The sequence below is a fragment of the Anticarsia gemmatalis genome, chromosome 9 (assembly GCF_050436995.1).
Source record: "Anticarsia gemmatalis isolate Benzon Research Colony breed Stoneville strain chromosome 9, ilAntGemm2 primary, whole genome shotgun sequence".
Lineage (NCBI taxonomy): Eukaryota > Metazoa > Arthropoda > Insecta > Lepidoptera > Erebidae > Anticarsia > Anticarsia gemmatalis.
Genome location: NC_134753.1, coordinates 1,188,586 through 1,215,883, shown reverse-complemented (window position 1 = coordinate 1,215,883; position 27,298 = coordinate 1,188,586). Strand labels below are relative to the sequence as shown.

The following is a 27,298-nucleotide window of genomic DNA, read 5'->3' as shown; positions in this document are numbered from 1 at the left end:
AGTAAATGTTCAAAGAACACGACAATGTATCAGTATTATAGAAATACACAGAATTAATATTATTAGCACAAAGGAACCTTTTGTTGTGCTTTCTGAAGAAATATGCAATACTTAGAAGAATGTATTTTTATTTTTAGAAATAAAGTTTCAAAGGGATCGGGTTTTTTGTCCCTTTTTGTATAAAAGAAGTTCGATATCTAAATTAAGTGATCATTGTGTCGATTCTCGTGCAATATACTGTTGAATCGCTATTGATCCCATATTTGATTATTATCTATATGCATTTTACTTTGCATTTGGGTTTTCAAGTATGCAAAAGCTATTCCAATTATCGCAAAAAAAAACAATCTTCGAAATGTTGATATTTGCAAGCTCTATTTGGATTACTGGACGTTTCGGCGCAGGTTACACTGGCCGTAGTAACACACTGATTATATCGCGACATATTTCATTTAATTTAGGAATTACTTTGTCAACATTAAAAGAGCGACATACAAACATCTATAATACTATAACAAACCAATTTTAAAATACTACGGATCCCAGCATCATAATTTTCCAACGTGTTTGACCGGCAGGAACTTTTAATTTAAACTAGGCTACCAAAATACTACTGTTGCCTCCTTGTCTAGTCCAAATGACACACCGTCCAAATAAAATAAATAAACAATATCTAAATCAGTCGCTTGGCACCTCACACTGTTTATCCATATGTCACTCCCGATCTCACGACCCGGTTAGTTCCCACACGGTTATAAAAAAATAACTATCGTGTCTATGGCCGCTTAGTCACGTAGCCATTAAAAATGTATTTTTAACATCATTGTAATTCTCAATGGATTAGAAGGATTTACTTCATAAGTAGCTGACCTGAAGATTTATTGTTCTCCCCAAAGTCAAAATTCGGCCGCAGCGTAACAATTTTTGTTTTCATCTTCGAGTCATATTTCAGCCATAGCGTCGCTTAAGTGTATGAAATGCATCTACGTTTCATTATTATAGTGTAAGACTCTTATAGTAGGACCTTATTATGAAAACCTTCTCATTTATCTTACCTTCTGGTGAAAAGTGCATGAAAAGTTGATCAGAAATATTTTAGTCTTTTGTACAGACGTGTGTTAAGTGTCGGTTAGCTTATCAATTGGATCGAACTGAAACTGAAAATAGTTCTCATATCTTTGCTGTCACTTATCTATCAGATATAATATCCAACAATTATCTATAAGTCGAGAAACGGGCCCTTGAGGTCTTAATTTACTACTAAATATTTAGGTAACAACTATGACTAATTCTAACACACCTAAGTTTAGTTAAGCTTTAGTTTGCCAATCTAAAATCACTGTCACTATTCGAGGTCATTGCACTACAGTCTATTAACTGACAACTTACAACATGTATGATTCAGTATCTAAGTAATTAAACTCTTGATTATTTCAGAATTTGATAGAGTTCATGCTGCATTTGCTTTTCATAAAGAAGACGAGACCGAGATCTTTGAAACCGTGAAACAAATAACCGGTCTTAAATATTATTTGTGGTTGATGCTACATTGCAGTAAATTGGTTTTGTCAGGAAAGGACCCAAAGATTTCAGTTTGATATTAGATAAGGAATTCATCCCCTTAGAATGTCTGTATGAGCAATATTTTGGATTAATTTAATATTAACTACTCCCCAACCCGCACTTGACCAGCGTGGTGGACTCAAGGCCTCACCCCTCTCTCGTTTGGGAGGAGACCCTTACCCTGCAGTGGGATAGTAACGGGTTATAAAAAAAATGCTACATAAAATTTATTTTATCAAAATTCTACAAGTATTTACCCAATCATCAAGAATCAAGCCTGTACCTTTATATAGGTAAAATGTAGAATGTTCTAATCCTTTAAAGTGCTAGTGGCTTAACTGTTTCTTAAAACCATATTTTACAGTCTCCTCACAACTTCAAACGACGTAATTCCTCAGAAATCATTCTACTTTCATGCGTCTTCTGGACGTTCGCCTAAATACATAATAGGACTGCTCATGAGATATACATGGGATTTTATATGCACATACATTTTACACGACAGAAATTATTCTGAATATCGCGGAAAACAGTTTTATTTCATTTACATTTCTCACCTACTTTTCTCACCAATATTGATAATACGATTTTTCTGTGATTTTGCGTTATAATAATAATATAATTTATATAATAAACGTAATATAGTCAAATCGTCTTTACCGGATTCTATTGAATATGGTGTTCACAAGCTTTTTGTCATAAGAGCAAGAAAAACCTCAATTTCCCAAAATTCGAGGCTCCAGAATCCAAATCACTTCAAAGCAACGTTCATTATAGTTGCTGAAAATTTGAAATCATCAACAGCATTACTCATAACTAACCCGGTTCTAAGTTTGCTTTCTTGCAATACATGCAAGCTCTCGCCAACCGCACACACATTGTTATCTGAATGATTCTTCATTTCCATGTCACACGCCCATTCTTGAAATGCAAATAGCCTGCAGGTACCAATTTAAATAGATTCATGTCTGGTAAAACAACAGGCCGTGAATGACAATATAGGAACCGCGTCACGTGGATAACACATGGCAAAGGTCGACACCCTTTCATGCAAACACACCCTAAAGAAACTTCCAACTTTATCTCCTTCAAATAAAGTCGAAATTCCTTTGACAGATTTATTAAATCCTTGTTTGCTGTAGGGCTGCTAGGAGATTTCAATTTGCTGTTATAATCACTCTTAATTTGTTTCCACTAAAGTTTAAATTTCAGTGTTTTTGGTTGTTGTTTCCTTGGTCTTCGGGAGACAGAAAGGCGCTCTGGGACAATGTGAATTATAATAAACTGGTCGTAAAGTTAGTATTAATTACTAGGCAGTTGTCGCGGTACAGTATTGACCTTAAAGTGAATGCGGCTCACGACTTGAGTAGGCGGCGAAAGAAATGACAGGTTGCAACCTTTGTGTTAATCTGGAATGAAGATTTGGAATTTACCGTATTCATTGAGGAAGGGTTGGACCGAAACGGTAAATACTTAATTAAATTTCGAGAATTTACGTGGCAGTAACTGATGTAGCATATAAAGCCTTATGTTTGAAAACTGGAGGGATTTTCGTCAGGACTTATTTGGTGTTTGTTCCTTAGTGACCTCTTAAAATGTCTTTGTAAAGTAAACGTAATTGTATTCTCTTCAAAAGGCAGTTTAAACTTAAAAACTAGGCGGCTCTTTATGTCAAACTTCTTCAAGTATCTTGAACAACTTTGACAGCAAGTTAACCATATACAAAATAAACAAGGAAAACTTGCTAAGCTTTTTTCAGTAAGACACAAAGAGTTTAATATGACCACCAGCTGAGATGGTTGCACAGATAGAACGTCATAGTCCGACGAACAGGAAACTACACACTCACCGGATGTAAGCCTCGCATTAATGTTTGTTTAGATGGAGTGATATATCCTATAGTTCATTACTGACAGACGGATTGCGCTTATGTTGCGTCTTAGTAAGAGGTACTTACTCAATTACAGATTATTGCCAACACGGGTGAATCCCCGGACATGAGTATGCAATGGGCTTATATAGGTGATGAGGGCTATTGCTGTATGTATTGGGTCTAACTTCTGTTTGCTTCTGAACAGCAATATCATTTTCAATTTGTCTGGTGACACATATGGTATGTGAAAGAAAATACATTTACGTATAGTGAAAGTCGGATACTGGAAGGCGTTAGGCAGTACCTTTCATGCAGTCCACTCGGCATAGACCATATGCTAGAACGATCTGATAGTGTTTGCGATCTTCAAAGGACGAAGAAGAAGCTTCAACTCAGGTTTTGGAAGGAAAAGAGGGTATTTCTCAAACGACTGAGACCAACTAACTAAACTAAAGTACTCAAATAGTATTATAATCTTTTACCTCCCTATAAACTCTCGTTAATGTATCGTAGTTACATATGTGTTGACTCAACGACTTGAAAATTCTCGCTTCAATTACGCCAGTAGCTCTTTCGCCCACCAACAGAGGCAATAATTCATCTCCAATTATTTCATAGATGCATAATATTTACACCGAGAGCCAGTCTCTTTGTCCGCTGTTAATTATAGCATCATAAATAACGAGTAGTTGACGTCTTCTCACATCTGGTGCATTAGATGTTGTTTCTGGAAGCCAGTGCCAGTGTTTAGGAAGTATAGTGACATGAACAAGGTTGGATAAATATATTTTATTCTGCTTTTTGTAATATCTCGTTTGTTTTACTCAAAAGTCTACGTGAATGGGAGGCTAAGGCGTATGACATTCCTAGAAAAGACATATATCAGGCAGTTTATACCATTATCGTTGAGAATATCCCATGACAAATTGGTAAATTTCGATAGCACGTCGCGCCCTGGGAATTGAACACCAGATCTTTGATTCAGCAATCGCATATACTGCCGACTAGATTGGACCGTCAGGAGGTGCTCGACAAATGTTTCTAAGCTAACACCCTTCAAAATGTCTTTGCTTTGAATCAATTTCTGGACCGTTAGCCTATTCCTCCATCTTTTTATATATATAATTCTTCTGTAAGTGTGTATGTCACTGAACTTCTCTTAAACGACTGGACCGATTTTGATGAAATTTTTTGTGTAAGGGAATCTGAGAATGGTTTAGATTCACAATTTTGTCCGCTGGACAATGTATTTGAATTAATTTTTAATTTATTAGACAGGACAACGTCTGTCGGATCCGCTAGTTCTCAATATAATTTATTAGTTTATACCCACTTGCATCTATCATTACGGAAACTAATGGACTATTTTAAAGGACAAAATAAAAACTAAGAAACTTAAATTTTCCATAAAATACTTTTATTTTCTTTCTTGCATCTTTTCACATCAATAAATAAAACGACTCCTTAATAAATACCATAGTTTATTCAATTCTTGGCCTTGGCAGGGGGGAGGTGGAGCTTGGCTGCCAGCTCCTGAGGGACGTCAAGGTAGGTCCTCTCCAGCCCAACGGTGAGGATGAGGGCCCGGAGACGGTCTACCTCCACGTGGTCACCCTCGCTGGACCAGACGGTCATTGAGGAGTTCAGGGAAGAGGTCTCCCGGAGAAGGTCCAGGATTACCGGCTGGCTGTTTGCTGCTAAGCCGGCGCGGACCTTGAAAAGAAAAATATTTGGGCATTCTATTAAGAATCTTTTTGAGTGTGTCCGGGTTGATCATTCAGTTTATCCACATATTTTTCAGCAGTATCATTCACGGTACCCGGTTTTAAAAAATTGGAAATCTTTACTCATTAATATGCTTAAAGCACACATATCCACTAATCGATAGATGATCTGTGAAATAACCAATTTCACGTTCATATAAAGCATGTTATATTTTAGCTAGGCATCAAACTCATCAAGTTTCGATTATAAATGGTACCTACTAAGACAATAGACAAATAGCAAAATAAAGCTTGGTCAATTATGACATAAGGAAGAACACCTTAAGAAGAATATTTATTTCTTCTACTTACAGGGAAAGTGACAGTCTGATTGATGTGATGTTCATTGATCATCCTCAGCATTGTCCCGATCTGTTCCCCGCTGTACTCTCCCTCCGTGAGGTTTCCTCCGTAGTTGGTGGTCCATCCGACAGACAGAACAGCCCGAGGGTGCTTGGACCCCAGCTCTAGGAACTTGGCAGGATCTACCGGCTTCACTTGAGAGTCCACTGGGCCAGGCAAGATGTCCGCGTTCAGCCATATTGGGAAGTTTGGCTGAAACAAGGGAAGAAAGTTACCTATTGAGTTTTCCACAAGAAATTATGGGACATGGCTGGCAAAGTATGGGTTGAAGGCTTTGAAACCCTAAAATTTGTGATTTAAAGAACTCTCAGGCATGCGTAGTTACATCATATTTTAATTTGACGCTAGAACAAGTTATAGAAAGAGTAGTGTTTGCAGAATATGCTAAAAGCGATAAATAATTTATATAAATAGTATATCATACGAAATTTCTCGATAGCTGCTCGGTTATCGATAGTCGACAATGGTCAGTCATTGCCTATGGGAAGGTAAAAACCACTGGCAAAGTGGTATAACGATATCCATACTTACTTACTTACTAATATTATAAATGCGAAAGTAACTCTGTCTGTCAGTCTGTCTGTCTTTCTGTCTGTCTGTCTGTCTCTACTCAATCACGCCTAAACTACTGAACCAATTTACATGAAATTTGGTATGGAGATATTTTGATACGCGAGAAAGGACAAGGAAAGGCTATATAATTATCATCACGCTACGACCAAAAGGAGCAGAGTACCAGTAATTAATGTTAAAAAAACGGGGAAAAATTTCACCCATTCTCTCTTATTAGACGCAAGCGAAGTTGCGCGGGTCAGCTAGTTTTAGCATAAATGGAATCGGTATTCCTTGTTGTCATGAGGAACTATGGATCGAATAGGAACCTTTAAGCCTAATTAGACGTAGGTACGTATTATCAGTATACTGACGTAGGAAGATATCAATTTGTAATTTTTCCTTCCCGTATTAATCCTATTTATATTCTTACCAACGTGTTATTATTTAAAAATGAAGACTTACATACTCAATTTTACGAGAGGTATTTAGGCAGCCCGCAGTTTAGTCGTTTTAAAAAATGTGGCTTGTCTACTAAAACGCCACATTCAATTAAATGGATTAAAGGTTCATAATATTATTATGTTAATCTACTTAGCAGTCAATCTAATGTCAGTTATTTAAGCTGACAGTTTTTAAAACCACTAGCTGACCCGCGCAACTCCGCTTGCGATAAGAGCGAATGGGTGAATTTTTTCCCCGTTTTTGTAACATATTTTACTGCTACTCTGCTCCTTTTGGTCGTAGCGTGATGATATATAGCCTATGTCCTTTCTCGGGTATCAAAATATCTCCTTACCAAATTTCATGCAAATTGGTTCAGTAGTTTAGGCGTGATTGAGTAGCAGACAAACAGACAGACAGAGTTACTTTCGCATTTATAATATTAGTATGGATAAAAGAAGTTATTTTTAAACACGACAAACAAGAATACCATCAATAACTTATTTTTAAAGTTGATAAACGAGTAATTTTTGTGGTATATTATTAAAAGTTAATCAGATAATTGCATCGGTTGCAAGTTAAATGGCTGTAGAGTACTAAGTGGTATCGCGAGCCCGGAACAGAGGGTGACTGCTAATGACGCCACATGTGCGAGAGTTCGGCTTGTTGACTAGTAAATGCGAATTATAGCTGGCTTCAAATGTAAAGTTGGGCTTCACTTGGCTTTTTTGCGATGCTGCGTGACTAAGCTGTGTTATATAGCAATAATTCTGTTTGAGTTATAAGTGAGAATATTTTATTTAAATTTGGTTGGTTTTGCATAAAATAAGTACTTAAGCAGCGATAGCCGAATGTAAGGCACTTATATATTTTTTTGATTGGATATTAAAAGGTGAACAAATCTTAAAGAGAAAAGTGTGCATGCTTTACAGAGATAAAGAGTTTTCGCCAATTATAATATCAGTACCATGTAATGGAACAAAGCAAGTTATTGAGAATTCGAATTTCAATATAAATTATAAAAGCGCTTTGCCCGACCCGGAGATCGAACCTGAGGCCTAGTAATCTACTGATTACACATAGTCTACACTACCACCAAGACCAAGGAGTAAAGACCAAGACCAAGGGAGTAACTCTAAGCTATACTTTTTTATTTTATAGCTATATCCTCGCTGTAGCTGCTCGTTTAATACACGAACGAAGATGTATGGTGACCGTGAATCAGTCTTTTGTAATGGAGACATATCTGTGAGCGGTTCAATTGTACTTAATTAACTGGTACGCTCCTAACCGCTGATGAAATGGCTTAACTTGGCTCAGTTAACTCATAACTGGGATACAGACAGTGGTATTTATTGAGAGATTAATAGAGCTAAGTGAAGATTAATTGCGTGATTTTAAAGAAAAGTTTACTTACTCCGCTTTATAAAAAAGCTTATGGCTCGCATCGCAAAACCTTTCTTAACAATCACTCTATCTTTTTATAAAAAACGCATTAAACTCACGAACAAACAGCCAGATGCAGTAAGGGGACTTTATTTAGTCGTGGAATCGACCATAAGTGTGATTAGAACTTTCTTTTGACCCATTACTGTCCGACAACCGGGCAAAGGTCTCCTGCTAAACTAGGGGAGGGGTTAGGCCTTGAGTGCACCATTGCCTGCCCTCAAAAATACCTTAAAAATGTTTTTACATGCAAGGTTTCATCACGATGTTTATCATTGGAGCTAAAGATAATTATTTCTAATACATACGAAAAGTCATTGGTGTTGCTTAGGGTTCATATTACTTAAAACCTAATTAATATAAAACTAAAATAAGTTTGTATCGCTAGGTCGTCACAAGGACATGGGTTTGTACCACATGTGTTAAATCCTTGCTGGTTAGTTTGAACCCGCTCTGAGCATCAATGGCGGGGCGAGTATTTACAAATGTGACACAGACATATGCGCGGTGTGACTTTGTTGTTATTGTACGGCCACTAGAACTGCGACGCTTAAGCTTAGAGCGAGATTTTAAATTAATTATCTTTGCTGTTTTGTGTACGTCTGTAGCGCGGTTGTTAGTGTATGCGGCTGCCGTGTAGAAGTCTCACGTTTGACTCCCAGATCGGGCAAAGTTCTATTCTATTTTCTAATGCATATTAGAATATTTGTCATTAGTAGCAAGGAGTTTGGTAACGTATCCGGTAAATTGCAACAGGCCTAGTTCCCTATTACATGGGCCTAACATTGTTAATAGTGAAACTTGTGGGTTTTTACTTATTAAAACTTATTAAACAAAGATATATAAAGGCGGACTTAATGCCAAAGGCAAATGTTTCATACACCTCTACCTAACCTAATTCTTCGGGTATAACAGGTGTAAAATTTTAAAGAAATTTAAAATCTCATAGCGCATACATTTCAAGCATTTTTCCTTTAGCTTATAATTATAACCCGTAAACTTGCATGCTTATTATCCAATATACAGGAATGAATGCGAACATGCATGTTACCTGTGATTGCGTGATGTTTCGGCGCAGGTTACACTGGCCGTGGTCGCAAGATGACTGAAACGTCAAGCAATCCAATGTTAAATGTACGTTCGCGTTAATTCCCATATTAAATTTATATATTACTCATTGGATATACCCATAATTTTGAAATAATCCCGGAATAGGTAACTTTCACAGAGGCAGGTTTGTTGCCTATTTAATGAGTGATATACTAGAGCAATATGAAACATACATACGTACATACAATCATGCCTGTTATATCCAAAGGTGTAGGCAGAAGTGTGAAATGCATCCACGTTTCGTAATTTACAATGTTAGTCCTATGTATTAGGGGGCGAGTCTATTGCCATAACCAAGCACATTATCAAATATCAAAGCTAATATTTAGAAATGTTCTTATATAAGACTAGTAATGACGAATAGAACTTGCCCGTGGAATCGAACCCTAGACATTGTGATCGTCTACACAACAGCTGATACCAGAATGGCAGTCCTTTGTGTTTCGAACTGTTTTAGTTCTCCTCCAAATTGATTCAATGATCGTTAAAAAATACTGTACTCGTACTAATTATTTATTCATGTCTTTAAGACACCTTATACGTGTATCGTATATCGGACTTTCAGGGAAAGAATGACATAATATTATACCAGCATCGCTTGTACCTTTTTTCTCCAAGCCTTCCCGCTGCGCCCATGGCCCCAGCCTCATACAATCCGACCACACAAGATGTTGTTTCAAATTCTTGAATATTCACACGCTATGTCATTATTCTAATTAAGACGTCTGCTTTTATATCTTCAAACTAAACACTACCTTATCACCTTTAAAATAAAGCCTATGTTTCCATAGCATAATCTACCATAAGCCCTTTACAACAGCCAGAGAAAAATCGACTTTTTGTTCAAAATTTTAAGGTGGATATTTCAATGTATGGTTGGTTTGTAAAGGGATCTCTATGAGACAATTTTGAAACCATAACTAATTTTAAATGATGACTGAATTGATTACTTAATGTTTATTATTTTTCATTGAGAGATAGTAGTGTTGGTTTGTTAGTTTGATTGTAAGTGGTTATGTGTGTGGGATTCGATTCTCTGGTAAACGAGGGCAGAATTTTTTAGGTTTTTCGAAGTCTGTAATATCGACTTGGAGTTTAGAACTAAGACAGATTTGCTAGCACTGAATTTGACACAAATATTCCAAAGTTAGATGATTAATATTTTTAACCGACTTCAAAAAAGGAGGAGGTTCTCAAATCGTCTGTTTATTTTTTTGGTTTTTGTAAAATTGGTTACATTTTATACGCAAATTACGAAATTGTCTCATTGCCAATTCAATGACATGAAATTAATTTCTCTGTAATATAACGAAATACTATTTTACCAAAAATAGGTGGTCTATTTTACCACATACCTTAATCAGCAATCAAACCCGGAAACGCAAAGCTTCATCAGTCATCCTAGCTTACCCTCGTAACAGTTCCTGATTGCAATTAAGTTAAAATTACCCGGGAGGAGATAATCTAACCAGTGTAATAGCATCTTGCGTGTAGGTACAGTAATAACTGCCCGTGTGGGTGGTCCCGGGTTCGTGGTCATGTAGATTGTGAGGGAAATTAGATATTAGGTAAAGTTTAGTTTTTTGTTAGTTTTGTGTTAGGGGTGAATAAGTTGCGGGGAAGTTTTGTATCAAAAGAGGCTATGAACAATTTAATTGTTTACTATTTTTTCGAATTGGTCTATTGTCAGTTTAGTGTCAAAGTTGTTCATGTTGTTCGAAGGGTTTTGTTTAAATATAAAACAAATATTTTGGTCGGATGACAATCTGATTGAACAGTAGAATAAAGTGTAGCAGGGACCTAGGGGGCTATCACGTATCTCAGTTGACAAAAATTTGAAAGCCAGCCTATGCTATAAATTGTTTATAAGCGCAATAACAACTTTGTTGATTTAAACTCTTCTACGCTAAACTACTGAAACAAAGGTGAAATTAGGCAGGTCGCATCCAAGCAAAGACCAAAAGAAAAACCCATTTATTTTTCTACTATACTATACTTTGTGAAAAAGGTACAGAAGACTGAAAGAAAACTGAATTGCCTGATTGAAAATGGACATCGATAAAAAGAGGCTAAGACTGATAGAGATGAATGGAAGAAAATACCTGTTTTACCCTACTTAGCGAAGGATAAGGTCAAGACAGTCATATGAACGAAATTTAATGCAATAGAAAATTAAGTAATCTCTTACCTGCGGCTTACTGTACCGGGCAATCACATCCTGGCTGCTCTCAAACGCCTCTATGCTCTTGAAGTCCAGCTTCACTCCCTTCTGCTTGTCCGTGTTCTCATAGTTGTACTGAGCCACGGTGGAGAGGAAGTTGGCCAGAGACAGGTCCGAGCTGGTAGCCGGTGGGTGTGCCATCACCGGGATAACCTCATCCTTGCCGCTTATAGTGCCCAAGACGATGTCGGCCTCCAACATGCATATATTGCCTGGAAAGAAATTTGATTTAGTCGGCCTTAATGGAAAAACTCTCGCTTTAATGTTTTTACTTGAAAAGGCTGCTCATACTCCAAATTATCTATTTCAAAAGATTTTTCGATAGATTTAGTTGGCTTCCAAAGAATGAATTTTGGTTAAAAACACTCGCTACTATTTTTTTTTGCTCTTATTATGAATTTTTACGTTGGAAGCATGCATATTATTATGTATTTTATTTAAAAAGCTGTTTCCGCACTATTTATGCAAGTCAATTGTATTTTTTATGTCAAAAGTCTGTTCAGATATATGTTATAATATGTATGGGTATATTATAAACATAATGATGTTACTTTCGCTATAATCATTTTATTTGAAAAGCTGTTTCTGCACTCATTATGCAAGTCAATCGAATTATTGTTTTTATGTCGGAAGTATGCTCTAGTATAAAAAGTAAAATATAAAATTCTTAGTTTAAAACCTCCTTTTTGAAGTATGAAATTCTGTTTAATCTATGGTCACTTTATTAATGACATCTCAAAGTAAATATAGGTTTGAGTTCAGTTTGATTACAGTTTGAATCTGTACGTTACATTACATTGTAACAAATTACTACATAGCTAAGCCAGGTAGTATTATTGATTTATTTCTTCAAGATCAAGACAAAAAATATTTTTTATTATATTTTTTAACGTAATTTAATGATTTCATAGAACAAAAACATGTAGATTTTCAGAATTTAGGATAAACTAACAAGTAAAATTTCATATTCTTAATTTTATTCAGTTAATATTTTTTTCTTTCTGTATTCTTGAGCAGTTGCATTTTTTCCTTTTTAACATATGTTTTATCAAAAAGTTTAATTTGAAAAAAATCCTTTTCACTCTTTGAGTATATAAATCTCAAATGAAATTAAAATAAAAGCAAATTGCGCCACTAAGCAACAAGAACGACTAAATCCAGGAACTCTATTGTAAAAGCCACAATTAGTCATATTTTCAAAACACAACTCAACAAATACATTTCTCATTTGTATGTATTTACAAACATACAATTCCTTCACGTAGCGCGCACATTTGTACAAATATAAGTGGTAGTGCGAAGCCCAAATCTGTCAAATGCATAATTGTTATAAATCGTTCAGTTCTGTGAACTAACTGCACGGAACAAGAGACGGCTATTTTAGATGCAATTTGGTTTAAGTTATAGGCTTATTCATAATTAATTAGGAATATTAATGTCTATTTAATATTCTGTGCTCATTTGGTCTGTATCATCTATGATTGTTGGGTAGGTACCTATGTTCCCTGTTGTCTCCTCTAAATCTGTCACCGAGAGTATACAAGTAGGATGAAAATAATTCCCAGTTTTCACCCCGGGGGACAGTGTTAGAGGAGGAATATACCGTTGGGTAAGGCCGGACAGATATAAGATTTTCTGTTTAAAATTTCTCAATAGCAATCTAAAATGGCTCATTCAAATAAAGCAGTTCAGACACTAGATCTGAACTGCTTTATTTGAATGAGCTATAACAATAATAGTTCAAATGTTAGTGTGTATTTGTAAACTTCTGAGGATGCCTTCGAATATAACAGGCGCGGAGTTAAAAGAACTTTAAGTAAATTCAGACCGATATCTTTTAAATTAAAGTCGGTGAGCGGAAGGATCATTAACAAGTCCTGATTTATTTCGGGAAGAAAAAGAAACTTCTGATTATGATACCCGCTTGATTCTTTAACTTTGACCACTACGCCATTGATCCTAGTGTTGCCACACTCAATCAAATCACATTATTCTCCGGCTAACCGCTAATTCTCTCTCTTCCACTCATATACTGCAAGACAGAGATGCAAGACGCCGTTGATTGATAGGTGGCGCAGCTGGTATTCTCAGTAGGAATGTAACTAATGGTAATATTATGGAGCTTGATTGGTGTTAGCTATTTGCAAGTAATTACAGTGATGGAGAGTAATTTCTATTTTATGAGTTAAACGTTTTATTGTAATTAAACGATTAAGGGTCAGTAACGCGCTTTTTGTTGCGTAAGTTGTAGACGTAATGCGAGACGTTGTAGTGCGAAATACGAGATAGTAAACGGGCAAAAAATTTATATCGATGAATGTAATTATTACTTTATTAAACTGGCATCTAAGTTTTTATTTTTCATTGATAGAATAATATTTGTATATCATTATCACTACACGTAATAAAACGATGTATCCTCGCGGCGCATCGTCTTTTCTGCCTGTCTGTCTGTCTGTTCGGTATCGCGAATAATTCAGAATCATCTTTCATTAATCATCAAACATTTTTTTGATGATTTATGAATTGAAAATTTAACTTGGTCGAAGCTGGGGCGGGTAGTAGTATAATGAATTAGTTTTAAGCTAGAGTTTATATGTTGTAGACTGTAATTTTAAGTGTCTAGTCGCAAACTAAATGTAAATAGGTACCTACGCGCTAAATGAGTGCTTGCAGCAAATTGCTACATAGGCCGCAAGCAAGGAATGCCTTTGTTTTAACCCTTAAGTGCTGACATACCAGACACTATAGCAACATATTGTTCCTCGCACTGATCGATTCTTCAGCATACCACAGGTACATAAATCGCTTCAGGTGCATTGAAAATTTTCAGCAACTCGGTGTGTTTTGCTTTATACAAGTTTTGGCGTTTAATGTATTATGTCTTACGTACGTTCATTATTTCATAACTATTTGCGATTTCATTTTTCCATATAAAAATAAATGATTTAGGTAATTTTTAACTGTCTCCAGTTACGTTAAGGTTTTACCGAAAATGATGACTGGGTCCTAACTTCGTAAAGATTCTATATATAAAAGTTCTACAAATCAATGCTACAATATGCAGCTAATTGTGTATATTTTTTTATCAATTTTTGACACTATTATACTGTTCCTATCAATTTAATAGGTTTTAGTAGTTCGTTGTCATTCAAAATGATTTTCGCAATATACTTACTAGCAAGCACCGCCTCCAAGTAGGTCTTGTTATTGACGGCATGAGCCCAAGTGACTGTTGTCAAGTTTCTCATGTTCTCCTCCTCTGAGCTCACCACGGTGGCTGTGAACAAAAACATTATTTATATGCCAAATAATATTCAAGAGACAAAAAAAGTTCCAAGGTCTATACTTTTTCTACCAAAATGGTACTATTTGTACTGGCAGCATTTTGGTAGAATAATATTTTTTTTTTATTTCTGACAACACTACAACCTAAATGTCATGTTAAACAAAAATGACACAGCTTGTTTACAATCTCAACCTAAGTTAAAATCTATGCAAATACAGTGAAATATTACAATCTAATATTAATACTGAAAAGTTTTCAATACTTTACATTGTTCCGCCATAACTTAATGCTTTAAATGATGTTTATTACTGGTTAAATGTTTTCTAACCTTTCAGCGCACAATAAAAAGAAAACTAACTGAAACAAAATAACTCGTACTAAGCTGTTATTGTTAGTGGCGCTAGTAGTCAAGGAAATTCTTTGTTTATCTTGTAGTTCCAAATTTTACCACCCGCACGATAAATTTCAGTATTGCGTAGCTACTTTTTCAAGAAGTAGCGCTTTGAATAGCAGTCTTTTGAGTGAGCAGTCTTATTTTTTTCGCAATTTGTTTTTGCGTGTCTGTTTAAAATTCGATTGTTTTGGATTTTGTTTCGTTTATGTATTAAGGATGCAATAAAAAGTATTATTATTGTTTTTATTTAATTGAATTTTAATATATTTTCTAGGTATAATGATCTGGAAACTTTTCCTATATGCATGTAGTCAACCACGTCCCGTCGCATCCCGTCGCGTCCCGTCATCCTGTTTGTATAATTAAGGACGTCCTATGACGTCAGAGAAATCTCGGCGGACCTCCATTTTAGTAAATAATTGCTTTTAATTTGAGTAGGTATTATTCTAGTTTATTTTTTGTATTTTTGTTATTGCGTAATTAAGTACTATTTTTATACCAATTAATTTATTATTTTCGCGTGGTTTAAAAAATCATGATTTTTTTTTCATTATCTTATTCTCATTCCATTATAACAAAACACGTCCATATAGACTAGACAAAAAAAGAGTGAGAAAAAAATATAAATTCTTTCCACACATCAAACAGTCTAAACCTAATGGAATCCATTCGATTTTATTGCATGCAATTCAAAGATATTTAGTATCATCGTTTGATCTTGGGACCGGAAGCCTACTGACTCAGTTTCTGTGGAAACTGTGAAATTAGGTTATCTTGATATAATATTGGCTTTAAGACTCACCGGTGATATAAGTGTTTGGATTATGAATACGGGAAATGCGATTAAGAATGTGGGTAGTCAAAGATTAGTCATGTTATTTTTAGAAACGACGGTAGTTTAGTTTGTTAAAGCAGTAATTTTGCAAGCGTGATATCTTGGCTTCGATGTATTACATTTTTTCTCCGGCTTGGTTTTTATTTGTTCATTGGTAAGTACCTAATATTTTATATACTGGAGCGGTAAGCAATCAGGTAGGTAGGTATACAATCTATTAACGATTTTATACTCTCGCGATTTGTACACATAAATTGTAATCATGCACCGGGTCTAAAACGCGATTGAAAATTAAAGGTTATGCTACCTTTTTTGTTTACTCTGCTTTTTGTACAATCACAGACAAAATTTAAATTTGGTATGTAAATTTAGATATTTGTCATTATATGTTCTCGGTTAACTATTTAGTAGTAGAAATGTAGTCTAGTCTTTAACGTTATGAGATTGCATTTAAGATCCGTTTAGTAATTTACTATAATGTGTACCAACCGAGATAGTTTAGAAACATTTTATTAAGTGCTAGCTACCTACCGTATTTCAATACTAATAAGTAAATACCTCCTTCCTAACTCACGCAGTAATTTAGGTAAAAGATAAAAGCTATTTTAAATAACAGCTACATTGACAATCATAAATTTTACAACATGTATTTATAGTAATCCAAGTGCCAACACGTTTTTAATAGCACTAACGCTGCGACACATTGCTCGTTAAATAATGTTAGGAGCTAAAAATTAAATAAGAGTCGTTTGTATTATAAACCGAAGTAGCATAAAACAATTATTACTGTTCTTGAAAATATACAGATTTATCGGTCGGTATTGCTTTAACTTTGGTATTTTAAGTGCAAGTCTTTTGAATTCTGTTTTATTTTTTGACGTCGTATTTATTGTTAGTTATTGATACCTAATATTAAAAGCAGGAAGGGAAATCTTTATATAATACAGTTATGTGTTGTACAACACAACTAAATACTTTTGATTCTACTTTAAACATTTTAGTCAAGGATGTAATAAAAGCCTGAATGGCTATTTATATTAATGCTCTAGAAACGTTCAGTAAGAGGATTGCAAATAAATACATAAAAAATAATACTTTTCATTAACATTAACAACAGTATTACAACAGTCCACTAGTAACAAATTTAACTTTAATAATAAAAAATCCAAAATTAGCTTGTGAGTATTTCTAAATTCAATCAAATCAGCAAAATGCATTTCAATAATAAAAGCAAAACATACCCAACTAGCACACAAGCTGCTTATACAGTCGTTATACAGCCTGATAGTTGCATAAGAGTCGTTCAAATGCTGTACAATTCTCTATAAGTTGTATACTAGCTATTTAAAAAACCCTTTAACAGCTAGGCGGGACAGTAGCCGTTTAGTAGGAAACTAATGACTTATAGTGATATATGAGCATGTAATTGCATCGCTAGACAGCCTAGGGAAGTATAACTGAGTTAATGGAATCTTCTATAACACCGTTAACTGTATAAGGGGACTTTAGGAGATAAAGGAGTTTAAACGGAGTTATGCGTTGCGCTTATAGCGCTCAAGAGCGTAAATAAGCTTTTTGTAATGCCTTAGGTTCTATAACAGATTTTTTTAGGGCTAGTGTATTACTCATCTATAAAAGAGTTGCGTAGGTCTTTAATAGCGCCTTGAGCGTTATATCAGATATTTATATGGCTTCTGTACGGCAAATAGATGTATAAGGTATCATTCGAAACATTTTTACAGCCATGGGGATTACAGAATTATGTTAAGCACCTAAAGCGCTATAACCGAGTAATATACCTTTATACTAAAGCTTAAAATTATTATCATAATATATTTACATAGGTGCAGTGGTGGTTCAGTCTGTCAACTGTTTTGTCAATAAAATAAAATAAAATAAAATAAAATAAAATAAAATAAAATAAAATAAAATAAAATAAAATAAAATAAAATAAAATAAAATAAAATAAAATAAAATAAAATAAAATAAAATAAAATAAAATAAAATAAAATAAAATAAAATAAAATAAAATAAAATAAAATAAAATAAAATAAAATAAAATAAAATAAAATAAAATAAAATAAAATAAAATAAAATAAAATAAAATAAAATAAAATAAAATAAAATAAAATAAAATAAAATAAAATAAAATAAAATAAAATAAAATAAAATAAAATAAAATAAAATAAAAAAGATTTTCAAACTATTTTAATATTCAACGACTGACCCCTAAAAGTACGAGTAAAATGCTGGTGTGCGACCAAAACAGTTATATTGAAGCACTCCTATGCCACAACTGCAAAACCTTGAGGTCTACAACAGCAAACACTAGAGCCTTTGTACAGCTTAAGGCGCTAGAGCAGATGTAACCAACTCTGAGAGCTGCTTGATCGAGACGCCATTAGCATTTGGTAAACATATTTTTTGAGGTTATTACGATCTTTTGAAGATCATATAAATCTATAGCCTGGTAACGTTAACATAATTAAAATCATTTTTTATTACCTATAACCCTAATTAAATTATCTGTAACCCTCAAAGTCTTATTTATGTTCAAAATACAATTTCCAAATCCACATATCTATATAATTTTTGCACTTAAAACTGAATATTTTGAGGGCGCATGAAAATATTGACGATAATATACATATATATTGACAGCAAACTTGAACTCGCACTTTCATATCACGTACACAAAGAAATAAAAGCGATAGACTACTTGTTATTTTAATAATCCAATCCGTAAAAATAAAATGTCTCCTCATTTGTCACTGATGATTCATTTTAAAAAAATATATTTAGTTTACACCATAATAAACCGACTATATTACTAATTTAGAGCGTTAGCATTTATAACCGTTACACAGTAGCGCTAAAATAAGGTAAAGGTGATATAATCGCGCTGCAAGAGCTTTTTCGAACGCTCGTGGCGCTAACCACCTCTGTACAACAGCTGGTAAGCGCCACGAAGCTGCGAAAAAGCTCTTGTAGCGCGATTATACCACCTTCATCTTATTTTAGCGCTCCTGTATTACTACTATACTACGTACTATTATAATTACTATTTACGACCACTGTAGATCCAATGTCGAGCTATAAGCTGGACAGTATGGGCCTATTTGACGCTACAAGAGATCTGTAGCCGCTTATAGAACCACTATACTTCTTACTAAGGAGCCTAAGGCGTTATAAAAATCCTTTAACCGGCCATTGTACAGCTTGTTATAGCGCTTGTGTGCTAGTTGGGATAGTCATGTAGGTAATAGTGCCTCAACAGTTTATTTGACAAGTGATATAAAATTCAAACAAGAAAAAAAAACAATCGGAAAATTTCACAACATTTGGCAATCCAAAAACAATATAATTTTATCAATAAATAGTAAGCAAACTCAACTTACCTGCTACAGCCAAGACGAGTAATCGCAGCATATTTTTTTTAATAAATCCTTTTTTTAAACACAAGGAGTTTTCATACCTCGACGTCGTTCAGGCCCGACTTGATGTGTACTGGGACACCCTGATACCTGGTTATTGCTAAATTGCTTGATTATACTTTGATTGGTACAAAGTGCTTTTCGAGATGGTCCTCAAGGACAGAAAATGACGTTCGCGTGTTAGGTGGCGTACATATAGAGAAAACATTTATAAATAGATTCGGTGATTATTTGGACAGGTGTTTTAGGCATTTGGGGTCAGGGCTGACAAAAAGAGAGAAAAAAAAGAAAAATATTTACATAAAAAAACTTGGTTGCAATTTCAAAAATACGTGCCCATTTTCTTGATAGGTATGTATAGGAATTATATACCACATATCCTGCATGGTTGAGGATATCAATCTTAAAGGAAAATCTGCCATTTTTTTCGAGACTTCTCGAGGAATGACTCAGCCCCCAGTTACTACTGGGCTAACGTGAGCGGTGGACATACGTAATCTGAAATAGGCACAGATTATGAGGAATAACATAATAATATGCTTCGTCCATTTTTTTTGAAACCACTGCATTTAAAAGCAATTAACCAAACAAGTTATTACAAACAAATCAATTTCACGAAAAATTTAGCTCATTTCATAGAAAAAATAGAGTCTATCTTTTACTTTGGTATAACATGTAGCACTCAGCGTTGAAAATAAAAATCAATACTTAGCTATAAAAACGCTGTAAATATTTATATACCTATTTACTTTTAACATTTTATAGTCATTTTTACTAAAAACATTTTTTTTCTTCATGAAATAGTTTGTGTATGAAAACTGTCTTATTTAGATATCCGTATCATATGCCGAGACGCAGTTATCTACATTATCTGAGTTTCATCCCATTCACAGTTATAGAATATTTTTTATCTTTATTTTAGGCTTTATCGCGTTCTAGTTATTTTAACGTACAGTTTTTATATAAATATTATAAAAAATTATGTGCTCTCCAAGGTACTATGATCTCATTATCCTTGCTCTGTCCTTTTGCGTCGTTTTTTCAAACCAGATTCATGTTTTATATTCAGGAGCAGTGATAGCCGAGTGATCTAAGTATGCGCCTACCACGCAAGTAGTCGGTAGTACGAACCACACACTAATATTTTTTCTTACTTTCCGTATTAGATAATTGTCATCAATTATTGTTCATAAGGTGAAGGAAAACATCGCGATGAAACTGGCATGCCTAAGTTCTTTAACACAGTTCCTGAAGGATTGCAACCCGCACTTGGCTGGCGTGGTGGACTCAAGGCCTCTACCTTATTACGAGAGGAGACCCCTGCCCAGAAATGGTACAGTAGTAGGTAGTAATTATTATTTACCTTTCCTCCTTTGATGTTGAATATTTTTAACAACCATCTTCATCACCATTATTTCCAGCTTTTCCATATAAGTATATTTGTGCCAGCCATATAAAGTGGCCTCTGTTCTGTGCCACTAGTAAGCATGTCTTCTATACATCTATCCCTTTACATTTCGCATTACATCAAAGCTTCACCAGCAAGTATTATAACTGGCCAAGACTCATATTCATTGAGCATTTTTTACCTATATGGGTCTGAGTTCGAACACTATTACGTGGCTTATTTCGACTCTTTACTGTTTTATCTTCATATACTCGTATAATTAGGAGTTTGCTACTGTACCTACCTACGAAAATCTTAAAAAAGTAAGAAAAATCTCAGCGTTTTACAAAAACCTAGTCTATTATGTGTCCTAAGACGTAGCCTAGTATTTAGGACTACGTCCAACCTGAAGTCTAGCTCAAATTACGTTGTCACCTACATGTCATTCAATGTTAGATCGTCCGTGCGTCCGTTAACTACTACCACACATATACACACAAAAACCACACGAAAATCAACCTTATTGCACACAAAATAAAAGCTACACAAACCGCAAATGTTAAACTGGTTTTGCGCTCTTCTGTATGAGAGATATTCAACTTTATTCTTAATAGAATAGAGATAGTTTTTCTGTGATGTACCAATGACAATGAGTTTTGTCTGAAATAGCCGTGGCCACGATAGGACGAGGCGATTTGAACTAGCTGGGATGTCGTTGATTGCATATCCTGCCTGGGTGCTCTATGTATACTTGTATGTATGGTGACACGTGTTGCCAAAAAGACTGTCACGTGAATTGTGGCATTTGGAAGTGTCTCGTGTCAGCCGAGGACCGCGACATCCGTGAAATGAATGGACGCCTTTTTAGGACGTCTAAAGTATTTATTGGATGATTTAAGACGTATTTTTTTCGACTGTTCAGATGTAAGACCAACGATTTCTAGAAATTGGACGGGCTCTGCAAGATTGGTAGATTTTTCTTAGCATTTTCAGTAGCCCAGTCCAGCTGACTTAAATTCATATTTCATTTACATTAATCCAGTGTTTTTTTTAATTTTCACAGGTCTATAACAAAGATGATTCTGAGATGGTGACCAATCACCCTGCCCAGTGGGTGGGCCAAGAATACATCCGGGTGTGGCTTTGATTCCCGAGTCTTGTAAATAGTAAGTGGGAATTTCCGATTTCCGTTAGAGCTGATCGCGTTTTATACCTCTACTTGAATGAAACCTAATTTCTGAATTGGCGAAAGTATTTGAGTCTGTAAATATCTATTTTCATTATGATTTAATTACATACTAATGTAGTGGCTTTAAAAGCGCAACTAAGGCCATTTACAGCACACATTGCCAAATTCGTGCTGGGCATTTTTTCAGTCTGCTTTAAGAATTTAATTATACATAAACTTAATAACTTATTGACTGAAAGTCAAACCAAATCGGGGTTGTTGTCATAACTACTGTATGAACAAAATATTTTATTTAAATAATAGAATAACTAGTTCACTGTGTACGCTATAAACTGTAGACTATTCTAGACTTCTAGAAGCTACTAGAATTACTCTTTCCATACTATACTATGCAACTACGTGATAAGAATATGGATAAAATTTAATGGCCACAGGACTGCAGTGTCCCGCGATCTCTTCGAAAGTAGAAAATAAATTATAGGAGAGAACACCAAATTTTTTTTTTAATCCTTTTTTTTTACTAGAAAGCGGGACAGTAGTTTCATAGCTTTAAAGTAACCTTAATAAATAAAACACAAAATAACTTCATATTAATTTAATATCTTGTTTTTTGTACAAATTACTAACTTAAACACATATTATCGATGTACTGTCAACAACACAAACGAACACTCAACCACACACGACCACAGTTTCATTTTACTAGAAAATATCATATTATAACCACACATTGGATTTTCGAGCACATAATATGTCACTCACAATGCGGTGGGTTTTATTAAAATAAAGTAACCACACTTTGCGACCACATTTTCAAGACAATACTGAATCGTCGAACAAAAATTTCGTATACATAAAATACCGTAAAAGTTCAAAAGAGGCAGTAAACTGCAAACTGCGATAGACTGATTAAACAAAATAGGTCTATTTCTTTAACTTCAGCAATTATAAGATAACAGTGACTTGTGCAATAGGACTGCCAGATGTTCAGGAAATTGAGTATGTCCCAAAAATCCGTGTATTTTCCCCGTGTAATCACATAAGACAGCACAAAAAAATCGGAACTTAAGTCCCGATTTTTTATGCTGCGTATGTGATTTTTAAAAAAATTGAATTTATACTTAACATTCTTCATATGCATTAAACATTCATGAAAACTGTATTGTATAATTGCTACTTATGCTTATTCAAAATAAAGCCTTTAATTTGCAAATTACCTCGCAATTTGCAGTCTACCACGCTTGTCGTAATTTTAAACTTTCTAAAATAAAGTGTGGTCAATGTTCTTAAAGACTAGCACATACATGGAATATCAAACATTTAATACTTATTCTATTGTCATTCGTAAATAAAATAAATTTATTACAAAAATATCTCTGATTTAACATTTTTAATGTTAGATATTGATATAATTTGTTTATGAGCAAAACATATTAAAACGCCAGACTTTGTTATACAGTCAGCTACAAGACTTTACCAATTGTATATTTCCAAAACCCCTTTATTTCGGAATTTACGTGAAAAAGTAAAAAACATGTAAAAGTTGTTGAAACAACATTTTAATCAATTTCAAATGTTGTTTAAGTTAATTAATATGAATGCTTCGGAATAAAGCGTTTCGAAAGGTTTAATATGTTCTGTGACTTTTGTAGCTGACTGTACCAGTGTACACGTAGTATATTTAATAATGTACTTTTTTTCCAAAGTTGGTTCTATAAGGTCAATAGTAGATGGTAACCAAATCTTTTTTACAATATATCGTATTAATTAAATATTCTAAAGTGTGGTCAGACGTTTCCAAAAGTCAGAAGGGATAAAAATATATAATATATTTTTTCTAAGCTATAAGCTATGACCCCATGCGTATGGAATGTCCTAAAATAATATCATTATTATTGGCACTGAGCTATTTTAATAAAATAATCTATATTAGCTAGTACAAGAAAAATCTTTATAAAAAGTAAAATCTGAAATTATTTGATCGATTGTAAAAATATTATGCAAAATATTTATGCAATTTTATAACATTCATAAACTCTATTCTATTAGTATACTCGGTACTAACTAATATTACACAACAACTAATACAATACACTTTTTGTAGATACACAGGGGTAGGCAGAGACCAGAGAACGTCTTCTCTTTTACATTATCCTTATCCCACGATATATGAGGGCAGCATGCCTTTTCTCAAAAATATGCTGAAGCAGATTTGGCTGAATATTTATACCCGGCTGCTTTCTTGACGTCAACCTTCGCAAGGTATGTATGACTTTTACGACCAGGTTTGGTGCATCTGACGCTGATTTTTGAAGCAAGGGTTGATAAATTTGCTTGATTATTATATTATCTCCGTGTAATATTAGTTAATAGCTATGCAACGCGAAACTTTAGGAAGTTATACTTATATTATTTTGTTACAAAAAATATTCATAACAATAAAAATATAATATTACTTTATAGAATTTGATGTTATATAATATTTTTATTATTTAACTGGAATGATATGAAATATAACACTCACTATATTTTACAAAACATACAAAATCTCTTTGGTCTAAAATTAGTAATACATTTATATTTTTTACTTTATTATTTCAAACATACCTTTATATAATATATTTTATTTATGTAAATATTTAAATGTTTTATTTTTCCCGGCCGTAATTTTAATGTGGTCACAGACACAGTTTTTGATGAAGTTGTATACAATTTTTATAAAATTTTCGTTAGTGTTGACTTCAAACTGTAAGCCCCTTTACACATTAGCGGTAAACCGCAGATACGGCTAGAAACGGTTACGATTTATGCTAGTGCGTAAATGAGCTGAAAGTGGGAAAAGTAGAACAAATTATCATTTGTTTAATTATAATTCAACTTTATGCTGCTAAACTTTTTATTCAATGATTATACGGTTTGGCAACTTACTATTTTTTGTATTCCTTTTCTTAATATACTTAATACATTTTTTAATTTGTTGTGTTAGAAAAGAGTAGTGCTCCTGAATTAGCAGATTGTGGACCTTGGTACTCTTAATCATGGCAGAATACGGCACAAATAAAGTATAATCTTTAAAATTATGAATGGCAACATTTATTTTATATTATTATACAATACAACTTGCACACTTGGAAATATCACAGAGCATTCTGATATACTCGTAAAATTATCAATAATATTAATTAATTATTTATTTTTATAACTTTCCTTTGAGTCACACAATTTATTAACAAAAATAAATAGAAATAATAGAATTAGTTACATACATAATATAAATTTTAGTAAGATAAATAAAAAACACTGACACGGCCTGAAAAAATCTTTTCATGGCAAAAAAGAGTGGATCTCAAATACTTATCTCAGTTTATTAAAAAAGCTACCTATCGCAAAAATAATAATGAAATCGGATTATTTATATTAAAGGTTAATTGGGCAGAAGGTAAATATTATATTATATACATACCTGAGTGAATAAAAAATTTCCAAAAAATCTCAAAATAAAATCTGGACGGATAAGTATTGATGTGATTTTTCTAACAAATTATCTATAAAAAATAGTTTTCTTCAGGCATAGTTTTTATAATATGAAAGTCATGGTACTAAAAATTTACGTGTCATAATAAAAAGTGGCAAATTATCAAAGAAAATAGAAATATAAAAAAGCTATTAAAAGCTAATATCTCTCTTAAAAAAACATTCTCACAGTACAAAAAACTTATAAAAATAACACATTTATCACTAAAATACAATAATATCTATCAAATACATTGTTCTAAAATAAGGTAGTATTTACAGGACGATCGTGGATATAACATAATACCTTAAAAACTCGTTCCAATAAAGTTTGCCGGTGACTTAGTACATTTCTTAGAGTAACTTGCAAAGAAGTCATCGGCAAACTGTTATTGGACTAGTTAAAAAGAGCCCTAGACTTTTTAGAGTGCACATATTATATACTTAAGTTTTCAGTTGTTTATTTCATTCTTACTTGTATTGTAGACTACACAATATAACGGCCAAGCTTGGTTGGAATATGAACTTCGACTTCTCGCTTCTGCGACTTCTCGCTCGCAAGTCTGATACCCCAACCTTTAGGGTACCACCGTAATAAGCTTGTGGCGATTCAAAATCAAAGATTTAGGTTTCTCCAACATTAAAGTATGTTTTAAAAAATCAAATACGCCTCTAAAAAACTAGAACTCTTTCACAAGTAATTACATCCCGTCCTGTAAAACACCCACATCACTTCATAGTCAAATGGCACTTATCCACAGTTCACCGTACACATAGATCTTTCTTCCACTGAGAAAAAACTTAGATTCGACCTTCATATAGGGTTCAGTTTCAATTCGGCCTCGTCTTTGGGCTTTTCAAAAGACGCAAGGAGTTCTGATTTGATGTACTGTGGCTTTCTCGCGCAACACGTTGCAATAGTGACTAAGATGGCGAAAACAAGCGCGGCGCATGCGCAGACCGTGCCTCCCCAGTCAAAAATGGCGCGCACGTATCGAAGCTCTGCTATAACATTGTCGTCAATTTTCACTTTTTGCTCCACCCAGAATATTGGGAATAACATTCTTGGGACGTTTTGGTAGAGGCTGTGGATAAAAGGAGATGATTATTAGTATTAAAACACATATATTTCGTTGCTAAGTTGGGTAAAAATAAGTGATAGATAGGCACTCGTCTCCCACGCAGATGATCTAAGATTCAGAAGCACAACAATGACTTTTCGACGTTATGTGTTTATTAGCAATAATAATTATTTGCCCATACGGTGAAGGAAAATTTTGTGATGAAATTTAGCATGCCTAAAGTGGTGCAACAGTTCTTGAAAATTATGCAAAGACTTCATTAAAATGAATATGTTTTATAACAACTGTACTTAAATTACAAATTGATATCTCCAAATGATTGTATTTTCTTAGGAAATAAGAAAAAAAAATGAAACAAAAAAAAATGCTGCAAAAACTAGATGTGCACTAACTACATTATAATCGAGGTCGATTCTAGCGAAAGTTCAATCAAATCCGATCAAGCTGTTTACAATGATGGTGATTACAAACGTACAAAAACTGCGAACCAGTTTAAAAATTACGGTTCGATTTAAATTACTGGGTAGGCAGTAAGTGTGCTAGGTCAGTAATGTTATGGCCTAGTATTTTTTTGCGAAGTTAATTAGTTTTTTGAGTACAGATACGTGCTATTTTGGACCTAATAGCCTTTATGACTTAGGCTCAATGAATAATCGGACTCGAATCCCGCTATTGTATGCAAGAATGACAAAATACTAGCTATCATTTTTGTTTGTTAGTGGTTTAGGCAGATCCAGGGTTTCCGTACCGCTCTTTAGCTTGATTCTCTACTACTGTTGACTACCGACAACCGTCTTGTCATCGAGAAATTTTGTATGAAAATCTGATCAGCGCCTCTGA

At 33.9% G+C, this 27,298-nt stretch overlaps 2 protein-coding genes and 1 long non-coding RNA gene across 8 annotated transcripts in view; 1 reads left to right on the top strand and 2 right to left on the bottom strand.

Annotated features, from left to right (window-relative positions):
- Positions 1–4,831: 4,831 nt before the first annotated feature.
- Positions 4,832–19,412, bottom strand: LOC142975468 (protein FAM151B). Of its 3 annotated transcripts, none has more exons than XM_076118320.1 (6): positions 19,252–19,412; positions 14,514–14,615; positions 11,303–11,547; positions 9,056–9,109; positions 5,512–5,754; positions 4,832–5,149 (listed from the first exon to the last, which is right to left on the bottom strand). In XM_076118320.1, the coding sequence occupies exons 1-6, from the start codon at positions 19,280–19,282 to the stop codon at positions 4,922–4,924; spliced, it is 903 nt and encodes a 300-aa protein (XP_075974435.1). In that variant the 5' UTR covers positions 19,283–19,412; the 3' UTR covers positions 4,832–4,921. The 3 variants fall into 3 exon arrangements, with proteins under 3 accessions (XP_075974435.1, XP_075974436.1, XP_075974437.1); XM_076118321.1 differs by lacking the exon at positions 19,252–19,412 and adding an exon at positions 14,892–15,006; XM_076118322.1 differs by lacking the exon at positions 9,056–9,109.
- Positions 15,159–24,107, top strand: LOC142975469 (uncharacterized). 3 transcript variants are annotated; one of them, XR_012959618.1, is made up of 4 exons: positions 15,159–16,007; positions 20,482–20,620; positions 21,738–21,840; positions 23,968–24,107. It is a non-coding gene; the product is annotated as an uncharacterized LOC142975469 (long non-coding RNA). The 3 variants fall into 3 exon arrangements; XR_012959617.1 differs by having other exon boundaries at positions 20,482–20,628; XR_012959619.1 differs by lacking the exons at positions 15,159–16,007; positions 20,482–20,620 and adding an exon at positions 21,282–21,598.
- LOC142975465 (protein peste-like) overlaps positions 22,444–27,298 on the bottom strand; it is an 81,742-nt gene continuing 76,887 nt past the window's right edge. For both annotated transcript variants that reach the window (XM_076118314.1, XM_076118316.1), the window contains exon 11: positions 22,444–26,461. In XM_076118314.1, coding sequence (XP_075974429.1) covers positions 26,191–26,461 — 271 coding nt within the window. In that variant the 3' untranslated portion in view covers positions 22,444–26,190. The remainder of the gene's footprint in view (positions 26,462–27,298) is intronic.